This window comes from Lepidochelys kempii, chromosome 27 (genome assembly GCF_965140265.1).
Source record: "Lepidochelys kempii isolate rLepKem1 chromosome 27, rLepKem1.hap2, whole genome shotgun sequence".
In the NCBI taxonomy this organism is placed as follows: domain Eukaryota; kingdom Metazoa; phylum Chordata; order Testudines; family Cheloniidae; genus Lepidochelys; species Lepidochelys kempii.
In genome coordinates, this window is record NC_133282.1 from 6,913,442 (window position 1) to 6,935,714 (window position 22,273).

General features: G+C 59.4%; 1 protein-coding gene across 3 annotated transcripts; it reads left to right on the forward strand.

The window, feature by feature from the left end:
* Positions 1-14: 14 nt before the first annotated feature.
* On the forward strand, positions 15-19,117 carry FTSJ3 (FtsJ RNA 2'-O-methyltransferase 3). Of its 3 annotated transcripts, none has more exons than XM_073326014.1 (22): positions 15-118; positions 3,395-3,570; positions 3,861-3,966; positions 4,913-4,959; positions 5,189-5,268; positions 5,648-5,747; positions 6,266-6,460; positions 6,545-6,660; positions 8,627-8,731; positions 8,983-9,083; positions 9,177-9,257; positions 9,430-9,573; positions 10,373-10,508; positions 10,795-10,991; positions 11,843-11,954; positions 12,561-12,651; positions 13,087-13,246; positions 13,438-13,514; positions 14,628-14,730; positions 15,833-16,016; positions 16,133-16,227; positions 16,801-19,117. In XM_073326014.1, the coding sequence occupies exons 2-22, from the start codon at positions 3,504-3,506 to the stop codon at positions 16,988-16,990; spliced, it is 2,487 nt and encodes an 828-aa protein (XP_073182115.1). In that variant the 5' UTR covers positions 15-118; positions 3,395-3,503; the 3' UTR covers positions 16,991-19,117. The 3 variants fall into 3 exon arrangements, with proteins under 3 accessions (XP_073182115.1, XP_073182116.1, XP_073182114.1); XM_073326015.1 differs by lacking the exon at positions 15-118 and adding an exon at positions 3,002-3,303; XM_073326013.1 differs by lacking the exon at positions 15-118 and having other exon boundaries at positions 3,002-3,570.
* Positions 19,118-22,273: the final 3,156 nt, after the last annotated feature.

Here is a 22,273-nt window from a genome sequence, read left to right on the forward strand (position 1 = left end):
TGGGCAGCGTCGTGACGGAAACGGAAGTGACGGTGCGCGTGGGGGCAGTGGGGGAAGTAGCGTGCCCCGTGCATGTGGCGTGCAAACTGCCCGCACCGCCAGCCGGGTCGGGGTGGGGGTGAGTCGGGGTCAGGTGCCCGGTCGGTCACGCGGGATCGGGCTGTGACCCTGTGTCCGCGAGCAGCGCCCCCCAGCGCCGGGGCAGTAGTGGGGGGGAGGTGCAGGGATTTGCTGGGGTGGGGGGATTTGCGGGGGGAGGTTTGCTGGGGTGGGGGATTTGCGGGGGGGTGCGGGGACACGGGGTTTTGCTGGGGTGGGGGGATTTGCGGAGGGGGTGCGGGGACACGGGGAGGTTTGCTGGGGTGGGGGCATTTGCGGGGGGGTGCGGGGACACGGGGAGGTTTGCTGGGGTGGGGGGATTTGCGGGGAGGTGCGGGGACACGGGGAGGTTTGCTGGGGTGGGGGGATTTGCGGGGGGGGGGTGCGGGGACACGGGGAGGTTTGCTGGGGTGGGGGATTTGCGGGGGGGGTGCGGGGACACGGGGTTTTGCTGGGGTGGGGGGATTTGCGGGGGGGTGCGGGGACACGGGGAGGTTTGCTGGGGTGGGGGGATTTGCGGGGGGGGTGCGGGGACACGGGGAGGTTTGCTGGGGTGGGGGGATTTGCGGGGGGGTGCGGGGACACGGGGAGGTTTGCTGGGGTGGGGGATTTGCGGGGGGGGTGCGGGGACACGGGAAGGTTTGCTGGGGTGGGGGGATTTGCGGGGGGGGGTGCGGGGACACGGGGAGGTTTGCTGGGGTGGGGGGATTTGCGGGGGGGTGCGGGGACACGGGGTTTTGCTGGGGTGGGGGGATTTGCGGGGGGGGTGCGGGGACACGGGGTTTTGCTGGGGTGGGGGGATTTGCGGGGGGGGTGCGGGGACACGGGGTTTTGCTGGGGTGGGGGGATTTGCGGGGGGGGGTGCGGGGACACGGGGAGGTTTGCTGGGGTGGGGGGATTTGCGGGGGGGTGCGGGGACACGGGGAGGTTTGCTGGGGTGGGGGGATTTGCGGGGGGGTGCGGGGACACGGGGAGGTTTGCTGGGGTGGGGGGATTTGCGGGGGGGTGCGGGGACACGGGGAGGTTTGCTGGGGTGGGGGTTTTGCGGGGGGGTGCGGAGACACGGGGAGGTTTGCTGGGGTGGGGGATTTGCGGGGGGGTGCGGGGACACGGGGAGGTTTGCTGGGGTGGGGGGATTTGCGGGGGGGGTGCGGGGACACGGGGAGGTTTGCTGGGGTGGGGGATTTGCGGGGGGGGTGCGGGGACACGGGGAGGTTTGCTGGGGTGGGGGGATTTGCGGGGGGGGGGTGCGGGGACACGGGGAGGTTTGCTGGGGTGGGGGGATTTGCGGGGGGGGTGCGGGGACACGGGGAGGTTTGCTGGGGTGGGGGGATTTGCGGGGGGGTGCGGGGACACGGGGTTTTGCTGGGGTGGGGGGATTTGCGGGGGGGGTGCGGGGACACGGGGTTTTGCTGGGGTGGGGGGATTTGCGGGGGGGGGTGCGGGGACACGGGGAGGTTTGCTGGGGTGGGGGGATTTGCGGGGGGGGTGCGGGGACACGGGGAGGTTTGCTGGGGTGGGGGGATTTGCGGGGGGGTGCGGGGACACGGGGAGGTTTGCTGGGGTGGGGGGATTTGCGGGGGGGTGCGGGGACACGGGGAGGTTTGCTGGGGTGGGGGGATTTGCGGGGGGGTGCGGGGACACGGGGAGGTTTGCTGGGGTGGGGGGATTTGCGGGGGGGTGCGGGGACACGGGGAGGTTTGCTGGGGTGGGGGGATTTGCGGGGGGGTGCGGGGACACGGGGAGGTTTGCTGGGGTGGGGGGATTTGCGGGGGGGTGCGGGGACACGGGGAGGTTTGCTGGGGTGGGGGGATTTGCGGGGGGGGTGCGGGGACACGGGGAGGTTTGCTGGGGTGGGGGGATTTGCGGGGGGGGGTGCGGGGACACGGGGGTTTGCTGGGGTGGGGGATTTGCGGGGGGGTGCGGGGACACGGGGAGGTTTGCTGGGGTGGGGGGATTTGCGGGGAGGTGCGGGGGACACGGGGAGGTTTGCTGGGGTGGGGGGATTTGCGGGGGGGGTGCGGGGACACGGGGAGGTTTGCTGGGGTGGGGGGATTTGCGGGGGGGGTGCGGGGACACGGGGGTTTGCTGGGGTGGGGGATTTGCGGGGGGGTGCGGGGACACGGGGAGGTTTGCTGGGGTGGGGGGATTTGCGGGGGGGTGCGGGGACACGGGGAGGTTTGCTGGGGTGGGGGGATTTGCGGGGGGGTGCGGGGACACGGGGAGGTTTGCTGGGGTGGGGGATTTGCGGGGGGGTGCGGGGACACGGGGAGGTTTGCTGGGGTGGGGGGATTTGCGGGGGGGGTGCGGGGACACGGGGTTTTGCTGGGGTGGGGGGATTTGCGGGGGGGTGCGGGGACACGGGGAGGTTTGCTGGGGTGGGGGGATTTGCGGGGGGGGTGCGGGGACACGGGGAGGTTTGCTGGGGTGGGGGGATTTGCGGGGGGGGTGCGGGGACACGGGGAGGTTTGCTGGGGTGGGGGGATTTGCGGGGGGGTGCGGGGACACGGGGTTTTGCTGGGGTGGGGGGATTTGCGGGGGGGTGCGGGGACACGGGGAGGTTTGCTGGGGTGGGGGGATTTGCGGGGGGGTGCGGGGACACGGGAGGTTTGCTGGGGTGGGGGGATTTTGCGGGGGGGTGCGGGGACACGGGAAGGTGCGGGGGACACGGGGAGGTTTGCTGGGGTGGGGGGATTTGCGGGGGGGGGTGCGGGGACACGGGGAGGTTTGCTGGGGTGGGGGGATTTTGCGGGGGGGTGCGGGGACACGGGGAGGTGCGGGGGACACGGGGAGGTTTGCTGGGGTGGGGGGATTTGCGGGGGGGTGCGGGGACACGGGGAGGTTTGCTGGGGTGGGGGGATTTGGCTGGGGGTCTGATGGGTCCTAGCCCCACTCAGCTGCTACTCAGTGGGAGGCGGGTGGGTACGGGTTGCTTTGGAGCTTGGCGTCACAGTGTGGGGGGGGCCCATATCTAGCCATGTAGATTTTTTTTGCAGGGTGCGGGGACTAAATGCATCTAGAGGGTTGTCCTACTGTAGACAGCAGTGGGTTTGGAACTGCGGTACTGGTGGGGCAGCATGGGGATGTGGGGCCTTGGGTGGAGTCATGGGGTTACTCACTCTTTGATCTGTAGCAGTCTGGCTTGGCGAGCAGCTGCAGAGAATGGGATGGGAGAGACCTCCCTTCCCCCAGCCCAGTGTTGGGGTGAGTGACGTGCCCCCAGGGGTGTTCAGAGCCACTGAGGGACAATTTGGACTTTGGGTTCAGCCTGCTGCCGCTTCCCCTCTCTCCACAGAAGGCGTGTGCACTGCTGCCTGCGACTGATTGTGGGGCTCCCCCGCCTGTCAAAGAGCGAGCAGAGACTCTGGGCCTGAGCGAGCCTACGGGCTCCTTCACCCCCCAGCATGGGCAAGAAGGGCAAAGTGGGGAAGAGCCGCCGGGACAAGTTCTACCGCCTGGCCAAGGAGACAGGTGAGCGGGGGCAAGGGTCAGTATCTGAGTTCTGGGGGCATCTCTCCTGAGATGTGACTCTGCCCCTCAGCACCCACATCCTACCTCTCCTGGGCCACGACCTCCCACGCATGGCCCGGCCTGGGCTGTGCTCCCTGCCATAAGTTGTTCTGTTTGTTTCCACACTTCCTGCCCTGCAGCGGCTGCTGGGGAGTTTGTGACAGGCACCAAGCTGGTCTTGTCCCCCCTTGGAGCTGCAGAGTGCAGAGCTGGGACTCACCCTGAAAAGCTATGACTGTCCCTCCCTTTAGGCTTTCGCTCACGATCCTCGTTCAAGCTGATTCAGCTCAACCGGAAGTTCCAGTTCCTGCCAAAATCCCGCGCACTGCTGGACTTGTGTGCAGCCCCTGGCGGCTGGTGAGTGTCAGGGGCCACAGCTGCCCCGTCAGAACCCAGGGGACCCCCCTGCCCCCCGGCTCTTGGAACGGGGGCTGGCAGGTACCCCGGGGGCCCCTTGGTGACAGGAGGCAGGAATGTCCTGGCTGACTTGGCAGAGCTCCAGCCCGCTCACTTACATTTTGGGAAGGCCCAGAGCCCATGTGCAGCCCTGTCTACTTCCTGGGCACCAGCAGTGGCTAACAAACTGAGTCTTGGGGCAGAAGAGCAATTGTGCGGCGGACACGCACTGTCCAACATCCCCGCCCCCCCGGGCTGGCAAACAGCCTTGTGGCCATGGCAGGCTGCTGCCAGGGGGCAATTCGTGGCACTCCAGGAGACGCCAGAGCTATCCTGTCCCAAACCCTGGGTGACTGTCCGGTAGTGGGCAGCTCCCAAGAGCAGGCAGTCGCTGGCAAGAGATCAGCACCCAGGCCTGGAGCTGCTGGTGGTGCATTGCCTGTCCTTAGGGACCGCAGGGAGCTCTCCCTGCTCTGGCTCTGCCAGATGAGGTATTGCAGGTGTCTCCCCATGAAAGATGAGGGTAGAGTCCTCCATGGCAACACATCTGTTCCCAGCCGAGGCAGCGTGGACTGGGCGGGGTTGCTGTGAGTCAGGGGAGCAGCTCCCTATGCTACCAGACCCTCCAGGCTGGACCCCCCACTATGCCCTCCACCCAGTCTCGGACCAGCCTGGAGTGGGGGTGACCCCAAACAGCCATATCTGTGGGCTGCGTAGAGACTCATTGGGGTGCCAGACCCCAAGGGATGGTTGCGGAGCCCCACACCTCTTGGGTTTCTCCTCTGTCAGAGTCAGTCCTGTGGGACTTGTTTCCTTTCCTGTGATGGGGGGCTGTGTGGGTCATTACGGGGGGCGAAGGAGGAAGCTGAGGCCTTACGCTGTCTCTGGCCCTCTCTCCTCTCCACAGGCTGCAGGTGGCCTCCAAGTTCATGCCAGTTTCGAGCCTCATTATTGGTGAGTGATGGGAGCGTGGGTCCGGGGGCAGGACAGGATGCCTGGGGGGCTGGGCCTAGGAGAGAAGGGGCAGTTGCTGAGGGGCTGGTTGGGAAGGGGACACTGTCCCTCCTGATGACTGGGGCGGATGCCACCCCTCATGGGAGTTGAGGGCTGTTGAGAATGGGACAGCACCCCCGTTGGGGGAGGGGGTCCAGCAGATGCAGTCTCAGCAGTCTCTCTCTCCTAGGGGTGGATTTGGTCCCCATTAAGCCCATCCCCAACGTGGTGACGCTGCAGGAGGACATCACCACGGAGAAGTGTCACCAGGTAATTCCCACCCCACAACACCTCCTGAACCCCAACAGCCAGATGCTTTAGCGCATCTCTCCTGGCCTTTTTTCTGGGGGAATTGGGGGCACCATGTCCACCCGCCCCCCAGAGGCGTCTCTGTGGTGGGATCCCTGAGCCACCAACCCTGGTTTCCCTTGGGGGGAGTGGCTCGGCCACTCAGTGCTGGTGCACAGATTCTGTAGGCAAGCGGGAGCGTTGGTCTTGGGGTGTTGGTGGAGAGGCCTGGCGTGGGGAGAGGGGCGGTGGGCTCACTGTGTGCCCTCGCCCCCTTCCCCCACTCTGCTGTAGGGAATGTGAGGGGGACTGTCCTGGCAGGGAGGGTGTCCCAGGCTCACCCCCTGCCCTCGCCCCCCAGGCCGTGCGCAAGGAACTGCAGACGTGGAAGGTGGACGTGGTGCTGAACGACGGGGCCCCCAATGTGGGGGCCAGCTGGGTGCATGATGCATATTCCCAAGGTACGTCCCCCACTCGACTGGCAGCACTGGTCCCTGTGATAGTCGAGGGTTCAGCTCCATCCCTTGCACCCTGGAGCTGCAGCGCAGTCCCTGCGTCCAGCTCAGCAGTCCTGTGTCCCATCGCCCATGTCCCCCAGTGCCTGCTGGGGCCAGCCCAGTTACGAGGGATTGGGACCCTCTGGCTGTAGCCCGGCACTGTTGGTCGGATGCTCCAGTGCAGAGAGCGGCAGGAGGCCGGGGCCCCGTGGAAGTGGGAGACGTCCCAGGGGAGGGAAAGGAGCACGAGTTGCAGCGCCGGGCAAGTGTCTGTGGAGTTGTTTCCTCAACAGGCCCAGGGCTGAGTCCGGCCCTGCCCTATCCTTCCCCTCAGGTACCACAATGACAGGCACCGTGGGAACCAGAATCAAGCTGGATCCCACTGCCTAGCCACACTCCGGCCTGCTGCGCTTGGAGCCACTGGGAGCGAGGGCTCAATGGGGTTGGCTATGGCACTGACCCACCTCCATTCTTCACTCCAGCCAACCTGACGCTCATGGCCCTGAAGTTGGCCTGTGAATTCCTTTCCAAGGGTGGCTGGTTTATCACAAAAGTCTTCCGCTCCCGCGACTACCAGCCCCTCCTGTGGATCTTCCAGCAGTTTTTTCGCAAGGTGCAGGCCACCAAGCCACAGGCCTCCCGCAATGAGTCGGCCGAGATCTTCGTCGTCTGCCAGGGTGAGCTGGGGCCAGGGGTTGCTGGGTGGGAAGGGGGGGAGTCACTGGCTGACATCTCTAATCCTTTCCTTTTCCCTCTCCCAGGATATCTGTCCCCAGATAAAATTGACAGCAAATTTTTTGATCCCAAATTTGCCTTCAAGGAAGTTGAGATTCAGGCCAAATCTGTGAGCGAGCTGGTGACCAAAAAGAAACCAAAGGTACAAGTGAGCAGTCCGGGGGGCTTGGCTGTGAGGGGAGGTCCTTTGGGTCAGAGAGAGTAGCCCCCAGGGATGAGGAGAGGGGTGCACAGCTTAGAGTGGGGCCGGGGGAGGCTGTAGCACTTGGACCCTGCCGAGTGGAGCCTGCTGCTTACTTATCCCATCTGGCTAGTAATATATATGCTTGGCACTTCAAACGCGCTAATTTCCCAATGCCGAGGAAAACTATGAGTGAAATTGCCTGGGAGGAAAAATGTAGACAGGCGAATGAAAATTGGGAGCCCTTTTAGAGGGTGTGGCCAAAAAGCCATAATTCTACAATCAAGAAAGAATTTTGTCTAAAATTCCATCCTGGTTCAGTGGTGAAGAGAAAGTGACAATTAGACATAAAAAAGCAATATATAACACATGGGGAAAAAAGGGGAAATGCATAGCAATGGATATGAATTCAAAGTTATGGAGGGTAGAAAATTGATAAGGGAAGCTAAAGAGATCAGGGTAAACTCCCTGGTTTGCAGAGCTAAGGACAATAAAGAGTTTAAGGATATTAGAAATAAAATAAATGCTAGCAATGGTATAGGCCTATTACACGCGGGGGAGATGGCGAAGTTATTAATATAGAAAAGGCAGAAAAGTGTTTAATGAATATTTGTGTATTTGGCAAGAAGCAGGATTATGTTATCGTATTACATGAGGATGGTGAAGTAGTTTCTAGTCCATTAGTAACCAAGGTGGATGTTAAAAATTATCTACTAGGAACAAACATTTTAAAATCAGCAAGTCAGTAGCAAATAACTAGCACCCAAAAAGTCATAAAAGAGCGGGCTGAGAAAATCTCTAGCCTACTGATGTTAATTCATGCCAGTCAGCGTGATTTGGTGGTGGTGGTGGGGGGGTTCTTGTCAAACAAACCTGATTTCATTCTTCGAAAGGTTCTTGTCTTAGTACTGCACAACAGGCTAACTAAAAACGTAGCACTGAGCGGTACCTGCGAAGCACTCAGTGAGTGGATTAAGATCTGGGGAACTGACAGATCTCAGAAAGTGTTTGTCCGTATGGCATCGTCATCTAATGGGCGAGTGTCCAGTGAGGTTCCACAGGGACTGGTACTAGGCCTGACCTCATTCAAAGTTTTCATCAGTCGGGAAGCAAATAGCAAAGGTGCAACTGAGCCAAAGATTTGTGGATTGAGACATACCGATTGGGACAGGGTAGCGCTATGGAGCGATCAGGATCGCAGGGTGATCTGGACCCATTCAAACACCAGGTGTTTTAATTCAGCCAAAAGCAAGGTCATGTGTCTAGGGCCGTACCTGCAGAATGGGGGCCTGTGTCCTGGAAAGCAGGGACTCTGGACAGGACCTAGGAGTGCTCGTGGACAAGTAGCTGCCCGGGAGCTCCAGGTGTGATGCTGATGTGACCCGTGGCTGTGTGAAGAGGGGAGTTGAAGCAGAGTTCTGTATGGCACTGCTGGGATCGACGCTGGAGATCGCACCCCAGTCAGGGGTCCGCATTCGAAAAGGTGTTGACGTATTCGAGAGGGTGCAGAAAAGAGCCACAAAACCGATTCGGGGGCTGGTGAAGAGGCCAGAGAGTGACACGCAGAGCTCACTCTGTTTCGCTGATCCCAGAGCAGACTGAGAGTTGTCATGACGACAGTGATTTAATCTTCACGGGGAGAAAATACTGGCGACTAACAGGCTCGTTAAGGGCGACAGGCAAAACGAGAACCCCTGGCTGGAAGCTGAAGTTAGGCACATTCAAATTAGAAATGAGGCAGGAAGTGTTCCCTGAGCGGGCGACTGGCCATTGGAGCAGACTGCCCACTTTAGCCACCACAAGCCGTGGGTTCCATATGGGCGTGAGGGGGGAAGTGAAGCAGCTGGGCTAGGCCAGAGGTCAGGCTAGCTGATCTGATGGCCCTGCCGTGAACGTACGGCTCTGACCCCGCTCTCCCGTCTCACAGGCGGAGGGATACGCGGAAGGTGACACAACGCTCTATCACCGCTTCACGCTGATGGATTTCCTCAAGGCCCCCAACCCTGTGGATTTTCTCTCCAAGGCCAACGAGGTGAGTGCCCAGGGCATGGCTGGCCCCTGTGGGAGCGGAGAAGGCAGGGCCCACAGGCTGGACCCTGGGCATGTGTGCTGGGCTCGGCTCAGCCCCTCTGCTGGACGCCTGCAGTGCACTTAGCAGCACCCAGGGGCTTGCAGGTGGGACCCGTGGCCCTGACCTTGGGCTTGGGGCAGGGAAGGGTTGCGGGGGCTGCGGGGCCTCGGGAAGGAGGCAGCTGCAGCCTTTCCCCTTCGGCTCCTGTGCAGATCACGCTGGGGGACAGCGAGCTGGAGCGGCACAGCATCACCACCGAGGAGCTGCACCAGTGCTGCCGGGACATCCGTGTGCTGGGCCGCAAGGAGCTCAGGTACGGGGGCAGGGGCAGGGGCACGCGGCCTGGGCTTGGGGAGTCTGGCATTGCCTGGGGTGGCTGGTTCTAACTCGCTGCCTCTCTGCTCAGGGCCCTGCTGAACTGGAGGACGAAGCTCCGTCGCTTTATGGCCAGAAAACTGAAGGAGCAGGCCAAGGAGCTGGACATCAGGTAGGACGAGAAACGTGGCTTCCAACCTCAGCTGCCCCCTCCATGCACACCAGGGGGTGCTGTGACACCGGGAGCTCCGTAGCTAGTACCCCCCAACTGGTTGCACTGGGGAGCCTAGCCCAGGGTTGGCTGGTGGGGCAGGGCCAGGCTGAGTGACTCCATCTTCTGCCAGCTTGAGCTCCGGCGAGGAGGAGGAGGGCGGCGAGGAGGAGGTCGGGAAGACATCGGGAGCAGCTGGGGATGGAGCCGCTGAGGAGGAGGAGATGGAGCTGAGGCTGGCAGAGCTGAAGGCAGAGGAAGTGGCTGAGCTGAAGAGGTGAGTGCTGCCTTCCTAGGGGGCTGAGCGAGGGGATCTGGGCACCCAGGGGTGGGGGAAGCTCAGTGCTGTGAGCTCCCGCTATTTTCAGGCATGTGATGGGCTCATCCTCAGCTGGGCTGGGATGTCCAGCCAGCAGAAATGCTGCAGGGGGCTCTCCCTTGCCATACTTGGGCACCCTGGAAGCTCCCTGGGTGCCTACCCTCCCCCCCTCCCCGCCCGGTACTCCTATGTGCCTTGAGTGCCCCCCATGGCTCCTCTCCCTTCAGACCTATTTCCAGGAGTAGTTTCCTTTGGCCTCAGGACTGCTGCCCTTCCCAGGGACCCCAGCCTGGCTCAGACGCTCGCCCACCCCAGTGTGCGAGGGAAGCAGAGGCTCTGAGTGAAGTGACTTGCCCAAGTTCCCAAGGTCTGCAGCAGAGCTGGGAATAGAACCCAGGAATCCTGCCAGCCAGGCCTTCTCTGACACCCCCCACAAGACCCGGCTCCATGTGTCCCCAGCAGCAGCTGGAGCTCATTGCCTGGTGGCAGCCCACTGCTCTATCGCAGCATGATGGTTGCCCTCGGGTGAGGGGGATTGTGCCCCTTCCCCCATGACTGGAGAGCATGGCCCTGCAGCAGTAGAGAGCTGTGAGAGCTATGGGCCCAGCCCTGCAGCTCAGGGGTCTCCATCTGGGGGGGGCAGTCGGACAGACCCGCTGGGAGGCATGCTGGGGCAGCCGGGCTCCCATCCTTGTGACAGCAGCTGTGGGGCACTGGCTGCAGCATGACACCCCTCCCCCGGCGGGGTTCCCCCCAGGAAGAAGAAGAAGATCCTGAAGGAGCAGCGTAAGCAGCGTGAGCGCATTGAGCTGAAGATGGACCTGCCCGGTGTCTCCATCGCGGACGAGGGCGAGACTGGCATGTTCTCCCTCAGAACCATTGGCAAGACCCGGGTGAGGCTGCGGGGGCGACAGCTGGCTCCCCACCGGCGTGACGGCCAATGTCTGCTCGGGGCAGAGCTGGAGGGTTGGTGGGCCGTGAGCAATGAGGAGGCTACCGGGGAGTGAGCAGGGCTAGGAGCGTGGCGGGTGGGGGCACTCCAGGGGTGTTGGCCGGCCAGGTGGGTGCTGGGCTGGGAGAGCGGCTGGCCAAAGGGGGAACTGGCAGGAGAGGAAGAGGAGACAGGATGATTTGATTTCTGTGGGGCCTGGCTCCTGAAACTCGCTCCCTGGTCCTCAGCTGCTGAATGAGGTGGCCCTGGGTGATATGGCGTCTGCTGATGCCTTCCTGGAGGCGCCACATGAAGAGGATGACGTGGCCCTCTCGGAGCAGGACGACGCGGACGATGTGTCTCTGGCCAGCGACTTGGGCTCGGATGAGCTGGCCGACATCGAGGAGCGGCCGCAGGAAGCCAAGCGGGGACTGGGCCCAAAGAGGTCAGAGCCGTTGTGGGGAGCAGGGGGCACTCACCCACCTGCCCTGGGGCTGGAGGGCAGGTGAGGGATCCTGGCAGCTGCAGTAAAATCCCCCTGGTTGGACCAGCTTGGCCGTGAGTAGGGCGCTACCAAATTCATGTCCGTGAAAAACACGTCCTAGACCATGAAATCTGGTCTTCCCTGTAAAATCTGGTCTCTTGTGTACTTTTTACCTAAGCAGCGTTTCGCAAACTGTGGCTCCCAGCATTGCCCCTCCTACTTCTGCACCACCTTCAGAGCTGGGCAGCTGGAGAGCGGCAGCTGCTGGCTGGCAGCCCAGCTCTGAAGGCAGCACCGCCGCCAGCAGCAGCACGGAAGTGGCACTGCATTGGGGGGTCATCACCTTTTGGGGGGGAGGATTGGCGGGGGCTTTACATGTTTATATTTTGCCATTTTTAAATACATATTCATGCTTTGTTACAACACCATGAAATTTAAGTATCTGAAACCGTGACATTCAAGCTTTTTAAAATGCTGTGACTGAAATTTACGAAAATGATGTAAATTTGGTAGGGCCATGGCCATGAGGGGTGCTGGGCAAACGACAGCCCCTCCACTCTGGGCTCCCAGTAGGAGGCGCTGAGACTGGCTGGGGTGATGACCAGGCGGATGGAGTCGGCCTGGTTGGCCCTTAACCCTTGCAGCACTGTTGCAGTGGGAGCTTCTGCCCCATTTCCTAGGGGTTGTAGCCAGGTGGGCAGCTCTGCTGAGTGCCCCGCCTCGGGGAGCCCTGTGTGAAGCAGCCTGGCTGCCCCTGCTGGGTCCCTGTCCGTGGGGCCAGGGCTGAGCGTGCCCGGCTGGCTGTGTTGCAGAGGGACCTTCCAGCAGCTGGCAGAGGAGGAGGGGGAGGAGAATCCCCTGCTGGTGCCCCTGGAGGAGAAGTCGGTGCTGGACGAGAGGCAGACCACCCTGTGGTTCAGGAAGGTGAGTGCCCCCGCTGGCCAGGAAGGGCCAGGCCCTGGGGTGGGGGGTGTCCCAGCCCCTGTGCAGCGGCTCCAGCCTCACCTGGGTTCACCCACCCTCTGCTGGCTGGAGATAGGTGTGCGCTGGCTCTGGCCTGTCGCTCTCTGGTGGCAGCACAGCACATGTGAGCTGTGGTACTAATGGCTGGCAGGAGACTCCTGAGCTCCCCCAGGGAGGCCTGCCTGGGGCTGGGCAGCCGCAGGGCTGGGGAATTACAGGGGCCAGAGTCTCCCCACGTGGGCTTCAGGGACCCCAGGGGGGAGAGTGGGGAGCACAGTGGAAACAGCCCACGCATGAGGGCCTGTGTCCTTGCCCCCTCCTGCCAGCCACCCACGTGTCTCTCGCTGCCCCCTCCATCCCTGCCAGCTCCCTGCCACCCACGTGTCTCTCATTGCCCCCCGGCCAGCTCCCTGCCACCCATGTGTCTCTCCCCTCCAGCTCCCTGCCACCCATGTGTTTCCCGCTGCCCCCTCCTCCGCCAGCTCCCTGCCATTCACGTGTCTCTTGCCCCCCACCTCCCTGCCAGCTCAGCCCTGCCTTCTGTGATTGAGCGCTCCCTGTCCCTAGGAGGTCTTTGCCGGCATTGAGGACGACGCAGACGAGGCCCTGGAGATCAGCCAGACGCAGGTGCTGTCTGAGAGGAAGGAGCCGCCGCCAGGTGAGAAGGGGGCCATGGTGTGATGCACAAGGCCTGCTGTCGCTGGGGGTAGCACCCTTGGCAGCCAAGCCCAGGAGGAAGCTGGGCCCCCATTGTCCAGGTGAGGAACTGGCCACAAGGTCACAGAAGCAATTGGAGCTCTGGGTCCCCGGCTTGCTCTCGGGACCACCTGAATGGGGGGAGTGTCTGGTGAGACAAGCTTGACCCTGGCTCAGCCCCCAGGGAAAGGGGCCCAGCCAAACAGGGCAGGGCGCAGGGCTCCCCTGCAGCTAACAGGCCGTCCCCATGCTGTCCATTCAACCGGTGTGGCTGGGGCCCCTGGGAAGCAGGACTACCTCTTATCAGCATGACCAGCAGCAATGCCCCTCCCAGCAATGAGCTCTCTTGGGGGCCCTCCAGTCCGCCTCACCCACTGGCCTTGCTTGTCACACCCAGGGAATGTGAAGGGGAAGGAGCAGAAGAAGCTGCCCCCATCCCAGGATGCAGCTGCAGCAGAGGTGGGGTCCAGAGCAGCCGTAGGGGCTGGTCCCAGCGAAGCCCAGGGCGGGGGGAGCAGTGGCGAAGACGACTCTGACAGCAGCAGCGATGAGGAGAGGTGAGGAGCAAATGGGGGTCGCTGGCCTGCCTGGTGTGGGGGCAGGGTGGGTGTAGCAGGGCCCCAGGCCCCCAGACTCTACGCAGTGGGAGGGATGAGCTGGGGGGGCTGCCCCTCCCCCCCAGTCCTGAGCACCCTTGCCTTGGGAGACACTGTATGAGCGGCAGTGACAGCTCCTGTCTTCCCCCCAGGGAGACGTCACAGAAGGGAAGGAAGCGGGCGCTGGTTGAGCCAGGTGGCTTCGAGGTGGTGCCCATTGAGGACCCAGGTGAGTTGAGTGGGGGCTCTGTGCAGGGAAAGGCAGCCCTGCTGGGGTGTCTGCACCCCTGGACACCAGCATGGAGCTCAGGGCTGGGTGGTGGGCACAGGGCATAAGGCCACGGATATCTGGCCATGGAGGTTTCTACTCGTGGGGGAATTCTGCACCACTGCGCATGCGCAGAGTTTGTGCCCCACAGATTTCTTTGCTTCCCTGCAGAAAAATGACTTTCTGACAGGGAAGTAAAGGGAAGCCACAAGAGCCGTCATGTGACCCTCCCCATCAGTATGTTTCGGGTGTCCAGGGCAGCCGGCAGAGAGGTAAATCACTGTGGGGAACGGGGCGGGACTGGGGAAGACCCGGCTGGTGGCTCCTACCCTGCACAGCATCCGGGGTTGTCAGAGCCACCCCCAGATTTCTCCCCTGGCTGTAGGAAGCTCTGCAAATTCCCCCCTCCCCCACGCATCCTGCACCCATTGCTCCCCCTGCACCTGGACCACCCTGACGAGCCACCTGCACCTGGATCCTCATCCCACGAGCCCCAAGCAGCTGCACCTGGATCCCCACCCCACTGAACCCTCCAAACCCAGACCCCCCCTCCCGCTGAGCCCCAACCACCTTCACCTGGACCCCCCTGCAGAGTCCCATTACCATTGCTCCTGATCCCCCACTGAGCCGCCTGCACCCAGATTGCCCCACGCAGAACCCTCTCAACCCACACCTGGATCCCCCCACGCTAAGCCCCTCCACACTTGGATTCTGCTGGGCTGAGCCTGCCTGCCCACACCTGGCATGGAGGGGCAGGGCCTTGGGGTGTTTCTGGGGCAGGCCTGGTCCTTGCGCTGCATCAGGGTTGGGTGCAGCCTCACCACTGAGTCTGTGTCCTGGGGGAGCTGCACTGTGATCTCCCACCCCTGAGCAGCCAGTGGCCTGTCCTCCCCACTGCCATGCTGGGGAGCCTCCACTTGCAGAATTCTTCATGTTTTGGTGCAGAATTCTCTCAGGAGTAAACGGTTTCATATATGGAGGTGCCAGGGCCCAGGTGGGAGGGTTTGTAGCAGCCTGAGCCCATACTTGTCCATCTTCTCTCCTTCCTCCCCCCCTCTCCCCCCACACACACAGTGAAGCGAGCCCGTGTCCTGGATGCGGAGGGGCTCGCGCTGGGGTCTGTCATTGCCACCTCCAGGAAAGCCAAGCGGGACCTGATTGACAACTCCTTCAACAGGTACCGGGGCAGCAGTCAGTATGGGGGCAGCGGCGACCAGCTTCTCTGGGTAGCTCCTGTGGGGGGGGGAGCAGCGGCGCTGAGCGGGCAGACAGCTGTGATTTTGAGGGGTCCGTTCCCCCTTGGTTGCTCCCTCTTGGGTAGAGAAGAGGGTGTGTTGCGGGAGGTGGAGCCCTCATTTGACCCCTTCTCTCCTGCCCTGTGGGTGTGAGTTGTGTCTGGTGGTCACTTTCTGTGGGGGTGGTGTCAGGAGCTTGGCTTGTTTAGCCTAACCAAAAGAAGGCTGAGGGGAGATATGATTGCTTTCTATAAATATATCAGAGGGATATATACCAGGGAGGGAGAGGAATTATTTAAGCTCAGTACCAATGTGGACACAAGAACAACTGGCCAGTTTATATCCATCAGGAAGTTTAGACTTGGAATTAGACGAAGGTTTCTAACCATCAGAGGAGTGAAGTTTTGGAGTAGCCTTCCAAGGGGAGCAGTGGGGGCAAAAGATGTATCTGGCTTCAAGATTAAACTCGATAAGTTTATGGAGGAGATGGTATGATGGGATAACATGATTTTGGCAATTAATTGATCTTTATTCATGGTAAATAGGCCCAATGGCCTGTGATGGGATGTTAGATGGGGTGGGATCTGAGTTACTATAGAGAATTCTTTCCTGGGTATCTGGCTGGTGAATCTTGCCCACGTGCTGACTGCCATATTTGGGGTCGGGAAGGAATTTTTCTCCAGGGCAGATTGGCAGAGGCCCTGGGGGTTTTTTGCCTTCCTCTGTAGCATGGGGCACGGCTCACTTGCTGGAGGATTCTCTGCTCCTTGAAGTCTTTAAACCACGATTTTAGGACTTCAGTAGCTCAGACATAGGTGAGAGGTTTATTGCAGGAGTGGGTGGGTGGGTGAGATTCTGTGGCCTGCGTTATGCCACAGGAGGTCAGACTAGATGGTCGTAATGGTCCCTTCTGACCTTAATGTCTATGAGTCTGAGTCTTCTGTCTGTTAGCCCCAAGGCTGGGGGCAGGGGCGGGGGAGGAGAAGGGGCTACTCCTCTGCTTGTCCTTGGGCCCCACCGTCAGCTGGGGCACTCCTTCCCCAGGTATGCCTTTAACGAGGAGGAGGGGGAGCTGCCTGAGTGGTTCCAGCAGGAAGAACAGCAGCACCGCCGGAAGCAGCTGCCTCTGGACCGGCAGACGGTGGAGGAGTACCGGCAGCGCTGGTGCCAGATCAACGCCCGCCCCATCAGAAAGGTGGCAGAGGCCAAGGCCCGGAAGAAGCGGCGGGTAAGTGAGCTGCGTGGCCTGCGTCCCTGGGCGGAGTTGCCCTTCCCCCTACCCTCTTCTCTCCCCGCCTGCCCGGGCCCCCCCAGCTACTCCCTAATCTCTCCCATCTCCCCCAGATGCTGAAGAAGATGGAACAGATGAAGAAGAAGGCGGAGGCTGTGGTGAGCACAGTGGATATTTCAGAGCGTGAAAAGGTGGCCCAGCTGCGCAGGTGAGTTATGATGTCGGGATCTACGGCATGGGCAAGGGGTGGTTGGATTGTCTTGGGATCTGTCAGAACAACAGAAGTCGTGCCAGGCAGGCAAGCAGCCATGAGGCTCCCGAGGGGTCGTTTCAGCTCCCCACCTCTGCCTTGGCCAGGCCCCTGCTGCTTGGGGCACCAATATTGGGCAGTGGCGTTGAGCCGGGGGGGCTCTTAGAAGAGGGTTGTGCAGCCCGTGACCTGGGAGGGTGGGATGCTGGCTGGCTGGACGGGCTGAAGAGGCAGCTGAGAACAAAGGTGGAGAGGTGGTGGGGGTCAGACAGGAAGGGGGTCCCCATGCTTTTCTGAGGCTGCAGCCCTGGAGGACATGGCAGCTCTTAGGGCTGTGGAGATGGGGGCTCAGCCCAGAGCAGTTCATGCCCTGGGAAGCATGTGGAATCCAGAGCTGGGAGTTGCTCCCACCAGCTGTCACATTGACACCCCCTGTTGGTCTGATTCCTCCTTGGGCTTGTTCCCACCCGGGGGGCAAGCGGCTGGGGGGGCAGGTCTCTGCTCTAACCTCTCTCCCCTCTCCTCTGGCAGCATCTACAAGAAGGCCGGCCTGGGGAAGGAGAAGCGGGAGGTCACCTACCTGGTAGCCAAGAAGGGAGTTGGCCGGCGCGTGCGGCGCCCTGCAGGGGTCAAGGGACACTTCAAGGTGGTGGACAGCCGCATGAAGAAGGACATGAGGGCTCAGAAAGGAAAAGAGAAGACGAAACGGCGCCGCAAGTGAGGACTCTGCCCCCGAGGGCTGGGCATGGCCGGCGCCTGGCACCATGTGCCAGGCTGGGGTAGCTGGACAGCCCACTTCTGAGCCCCCGGCTCCTCAGCCAGAGGAGGAGGGAGACACGCTCTGGATCATAAGAGGTCACTTCCTATGGGCAATGGAGCCACTTCCTGTCTGCAGCCTCACGGGAACTGGCCATGCCAGCCTCAGCTTCCTGGCACCACCGCCCTTCCCAGGCTTGCTGTGTGCCAGACGATTGGTTAGCCCTGGTCCTGTGGTTATGTTGACATCACAGCTGTCAATTCTACTCTGTACATCCACCTTCTAGCCGCACCCCACTGTGTGCATGTCCCGGTCCCCCCAGAGAGCAAGGCCAGGAGGTTCACAAGCTGCTTTGACTGTTGCTTTCAGCCAGGCTTCCTGCGCTGGGCCAATCCCTGTGCAGTCCGTGGCCTGGCCAGTAGCAGGGGCTCCTTGGAGCTCGGTCCGGCATTGCTTCCTGCTTTGGTTGTAGACTGAGTGCATGGCGCGGGGGTTCACTGGGAAAGCAGGAGCTAACGCTGGGCAGGGGGAGGCGTCCCTGTCCCTTTTTCATCTCCACTGTCTGGTCTCACTGGGGGATGCAGCACTCCTAGCTTGCTCTGAAATTAAACCCTGTTCTCTGGGACTGTTTGCTGTTCCCCATGGCTCCGCTAGACTGCGGCCGGGGGATCCTGCCTCTTCTGTTAGCTCTGTGGCTGGGTGTCTCTTTCGGCCTCCTGGCTGCGGTACCAGCTGGACGCTGGGGCTGCTGTCAGAGCTCACTAAAGCAGGTGCAGCTGCCAGCATCAGATTGGGCAGCTCCCCAAATGAGCTGTGGCCTCTCCTCTTGGGGCTCTCTCCCAGCCCTGCCTGTCTCAATAGGGGAAAGGGAGCCGAGCTGGTGACTCCAGAGAAAGGCCTCAATTGCAGAGCAGCACCCTGAATTGTGGCCAGTGGGGTGCTAGCTCCTGGGACTGGGGAGGTCGGGAGGCCTGGGTCTATCCTGCACCTGGAATGGCACTGTTGCCAAGTGTGGGGGAAGGACCCGTGCGATGGATGCTCAGTGCAGGAAATGGGACGTCCGGGCCACAGGTGCGGGTAGCAGAGGCGCTGAGGAGAGCGGCACCTGGCGCAACGAAGGTGAGAGCTCCGGTGGCGATGGGTCGGTGCGGAAAACAGTGGTGCCAACTGCACCCACAGCAGCAATGACTGTGCCGGAAGCAGTGGTGCTAAGAGGCATCCCCAAGTGAAATCCTCTCTGCCCTTCGTAAGTGACAAAGAAAGAGGTGACTTAGCAGGCAGCTGGGGAGGAGATCTACTCCCATGCTCCTTGGCAGGATGGTGTCCATCACACTCGAGGTTTCTAACCGGGGCAGGCACAGCCTTAGAGGTGGAAGAGATGGCTGCCAGGGTACTTTTTACCCAAGGATGATCGGTCCTGGGAGGATCCTGCATCTCTTTCGGGACTGAGCCTGGCCTCCTAGACTTCTCCAGGAGAAATACCTTCCATCTAGTCTCCCTGGTTTTCACAGCCTGTTTTGTGAGGCCTCTGAAGTCCCTGCACTGCTCTAATGTGTGTCTGTGTACCCAGACAATACAGACACTTAGAGTGTGTGTCGTTCCAGGCATGGTAGACCCACATGAGGAACATAATTTAAATCCTGGGGACTAAACCCCCATGTACCTGGAGAAGACAGAAACTGCTCACCTCAGAGTCCTACTCCCCTGTACCAGGATTCATAATCTCTAAGGCCAGAAGGGACCATTGTGATCATCCAGTCTGGCCTCCTGTATAGCAAGGCCAGAGACCTGCCCCAAAATAATTCCCAGAGCCGATCTGTTAGAACAACATCCCGTCTTCATTTACAAATGGTCAGGGATGGGGAATCAACCACGAACCTCGGTAAATTGTTGGTTAATTACCCTCACTATAAAAAATTTACACCATATTTACAGTTTGAATCTGTTAAGCTTCAACTTCCAGCCATTGGATTGTGTTCGACCTTTCTCTGCTAGATTGGATATATGTTCCCCGATATTTACAAATTGCAATCAAGTCACCCTTTAACCTTCTCTCTCTTAAGCTAAATATATTGAGCTCTTTGTCTCTCACTGTAAGGCATCTTGTCTAATCCTTTAACCATTCCTGGGGCTCTTCTCCGAACCCTTTTCAATTTATCAATATCCTTGTTGAACTGTGGGCACCGGAACTGGACACAATGTTCCAGCATCAGTTGCACCCCTGCCAAATACAGAGTATCCTACTCGAGAGTCCCCCGTTTATCCATCCCAGAATCGCATTAGCTCTTTTGGCCACAGCGTCGCACTGGGAGCTCATGGTCAGCTGATTATCCACCACGACCCCCACATCTTTTTCAGAGTCCCTGCTTCCCAGGCTAGACTCCCCTGCCCTGTAAGTATGGCCGACATTCTTTGCTCCGGGGAGAGGGCATCTAAGACTCAAATCCTCCCTAAAACTGGAGAGTTCAGCTAAACTAACTAAACCACTATCTCCAGTAAAAATTATTAACTATCAAAAATTGCTATTTTCAAAATGTAAAGAGAAAAACTTCAGTGGAGCAGGAGACCGGACACTGCTGCTGGCTCTGTCTCACAGCCAGAGGCCCTGAGAAGGAACTGAGGGTTGGCTGGTTGCTTAACCCCCATTGTGCCCTCGGTAAGAGGGGGCTTGAGGACATGGAGAGCACAGCTAAAGCATTCTGATCTCCAGTGCATGGGGAGCATGTGCACCAGAAGTGCAGCACATCTGGCAAACAGTCAGTGTAAATGGAGGTTACAGTTTGGTTCAGACATACTCCACTCTGTCACACTAGTACTCCTGTTACCTTGCCAGTGTAGGGGATTCCAGCCTTGTAGGTAGTGTCAGCGTCCTCAAAGATCACCATAGCGATTTCAGACACATTTTCAGATATCGCAGCGCTTGGTTGCGTTGAGCTCCACCCCTAGCAGGAGAGGGAGGGACGATAGGAAGAAGGTGCTGGGAGCGACACCAGAGTTCAGGCTACGTCCCAGATTTCTCTCCATAACAATACGTGCAGCTGTTTCTACCCCGTCTTGCTGTGGGTTGGAGGGTGTGATCTTGGTGGAGAATTTGGGAAGTTCGGCAGGGATCGGAGAAGGATTTTCCTGGGGAATCTGGAAGCTAGAAAATTTAGATCCTACTTCCTCTGGGGCTTAATCTCAAACCAGCCACTTGACATTTGGCAGCAGGCTCTCCTGGAGCTGCAGCCCTTTCCCCAGCAGAGAGCTCTTAACTGAACGGCCCCAGAGCTGACCCCGCACATAGGCCTCTCGGCACAGTGCCTGCCCCCAGAAAGGGCTGTTTTCAGAAGTGCCCAGTGACCCGTTGCCATTCTGGACCTGCTGTCGTCCAGCCACTTCGCCATCGCTGATGTCAGCACCCAAGGGTAACGCTGTAGCCACCCCACAGTTACAGTTTTCAGCCAAATGGGTGTCAACCGCTCTGGAAATCAGGATTCTTCTGGGTTATATGTGGAGTTATCTGGGGTCATTACTAAGCGATTAGCACTTGCAGTTTTGAATGCTAAGCGCTGAGGTCACTGAGGCCGTGACTCAGGACCCAGCGACACAGGCTGGGCCTTCACTCCACTCTGCCAGCTCAGTCCAAAGCCAGAGGCCACTCGCAGGAGGCTGTTTAGTCTTTGCATGAATGTACCCAGGTCTAAACTCCTCATGAGGGATTGATCCAGAGATGGGCTGAACCAGAAACCCAGATCCAACCCGCAAATGCTACCTCTTGGGCCCATCTCTAAAGCAGCTGGGCTACAAATGACATTACCACATGTAAAAAGAACAGGAGGACTTGTGGCACCTTAGAGACTAACCAGTTTATCTGAGCATAAGCTTTCATGAGCTACAGCTCACTGAATGCATCTGATGAAGTGGAAAATACAGTGGGGAGATTTTATATACACAGAGAACATGAAACAATGGGTGTTACCATACACACTGTAACCAGAGTGATCAAGTAAGGTGAGCTATTACCAGCAGGAGAGCGGAGGCGGGAGGGAGGAAAACCTTTTGTAGTGATAATCAAGGTGGGTCATTTCCAGCAGTTGACAAGAACGTGTGAGGAACAGTGTGTGTGTGTGTGGGGAAATAGTTTTACTTTGTGTAATGACCCATCCACTCCCAGTCTTTATTCAAGCCTAATTTAATTGTATCCAGTTTGCAAATTAATTCCAACACCACACAACAAAAACATTAACCCAGGAACCTATCCTTGCAACAAAGCCCGTTGCCAACTCTGTCCACATATTTGTTCAGGGGACAGCATCATAGGGCCTAATCACATCAGCCACACTATCAGAGGCTCGTTCACCTGCACATCTGCCCATGCGATATATGCCATCATGTGCCAGCAATGCCCCTCTGCCATGTACATTGGCCAAACTAGACAGTCGCTACGTAAAAGAATAAATGGACACAAATCAGATATAAAGAATAACATTAAAAAACCCATCAGAGAACACTTCAATCTCTTTACAGACCTAAAAGTGGCAATTCTGCAACAACAAAAAACTTCAAAACCAGACTCCAATGAGAGACTGCTGAATTGGAATTAATTTGCAAACTGGATACAATTAACTTAGGCTTGAATAGAGACTGGGAGTGGATGGGTCATTACACAAAGTAAAACTATTCCTCCCCCGCTCTCCTGCTGGTAATAGCTCACCTTACCATACACACTGTAACAAGAGTGATCCGGTAACACCCATTGTTTCATGTTCTCTGTGTATATAAAATATCCCCACTGTATTTTCCACTGCATGCATCCGATGAAGTGAGCTGTAGCTCATGAAAGCTTATGCTCAAATAAATTGGTTAGTCTCTAAGGTGCCACAAGTCCTCCTTTTCTTTTTGCGGATACAGACTAACACGGCTGCTACTCTGAAACCTGTCATTACCACATGTGCAAGTGAGACCCCTCTGTCTCTGGGGGTTTACTGCTGGGGGTTGCCTGGGGGCGTGCATGTGTGCTTGATTTCAGTCCCACCTGTCCCCTCCTCCATGAGAGAGGCCTTGGCCTGGAGGCTCCTCTTGTAGCCAGAGTGGGTCAGGTTGAAGGGAGCCGTCCCCACCTCTCTGGAAAAGCAGCCGTTGCTCTCAGTCTGGAGGGAGAGAATCACGGCCCATTAGCAGCAGCTCTGCAGCAGGCCCTGCAGGTGTCAGCTCAGCAGGTCTCTAATCGGGCTTGGCCTGGTGAGCGCTTGGGAGACACTCAAA

Coding starts and splice junctions, on each gene's coding strand:
- FTSJ3 (XM_073326014.1), top strand. CDS start 3,504: ATGGGCAAGAAGGGCAAAGTGGGGAAGAGCCGCCGGGACAAGTTCTAC. Junction 5,748..6,265: donor GCATGATGCATATTCCCAAG/GTACGTCCCCCA, acceptor TCTTCACTCCAG/CCAACCTGACGCTCATGGCC. Junction 14,731..15,832: donor ATTGACAACTCCTTCAACAG/GTACCGGGGCAG, acceptor CTCCTTCCCCAG/GTATGCCTTTAACGAGGAGG.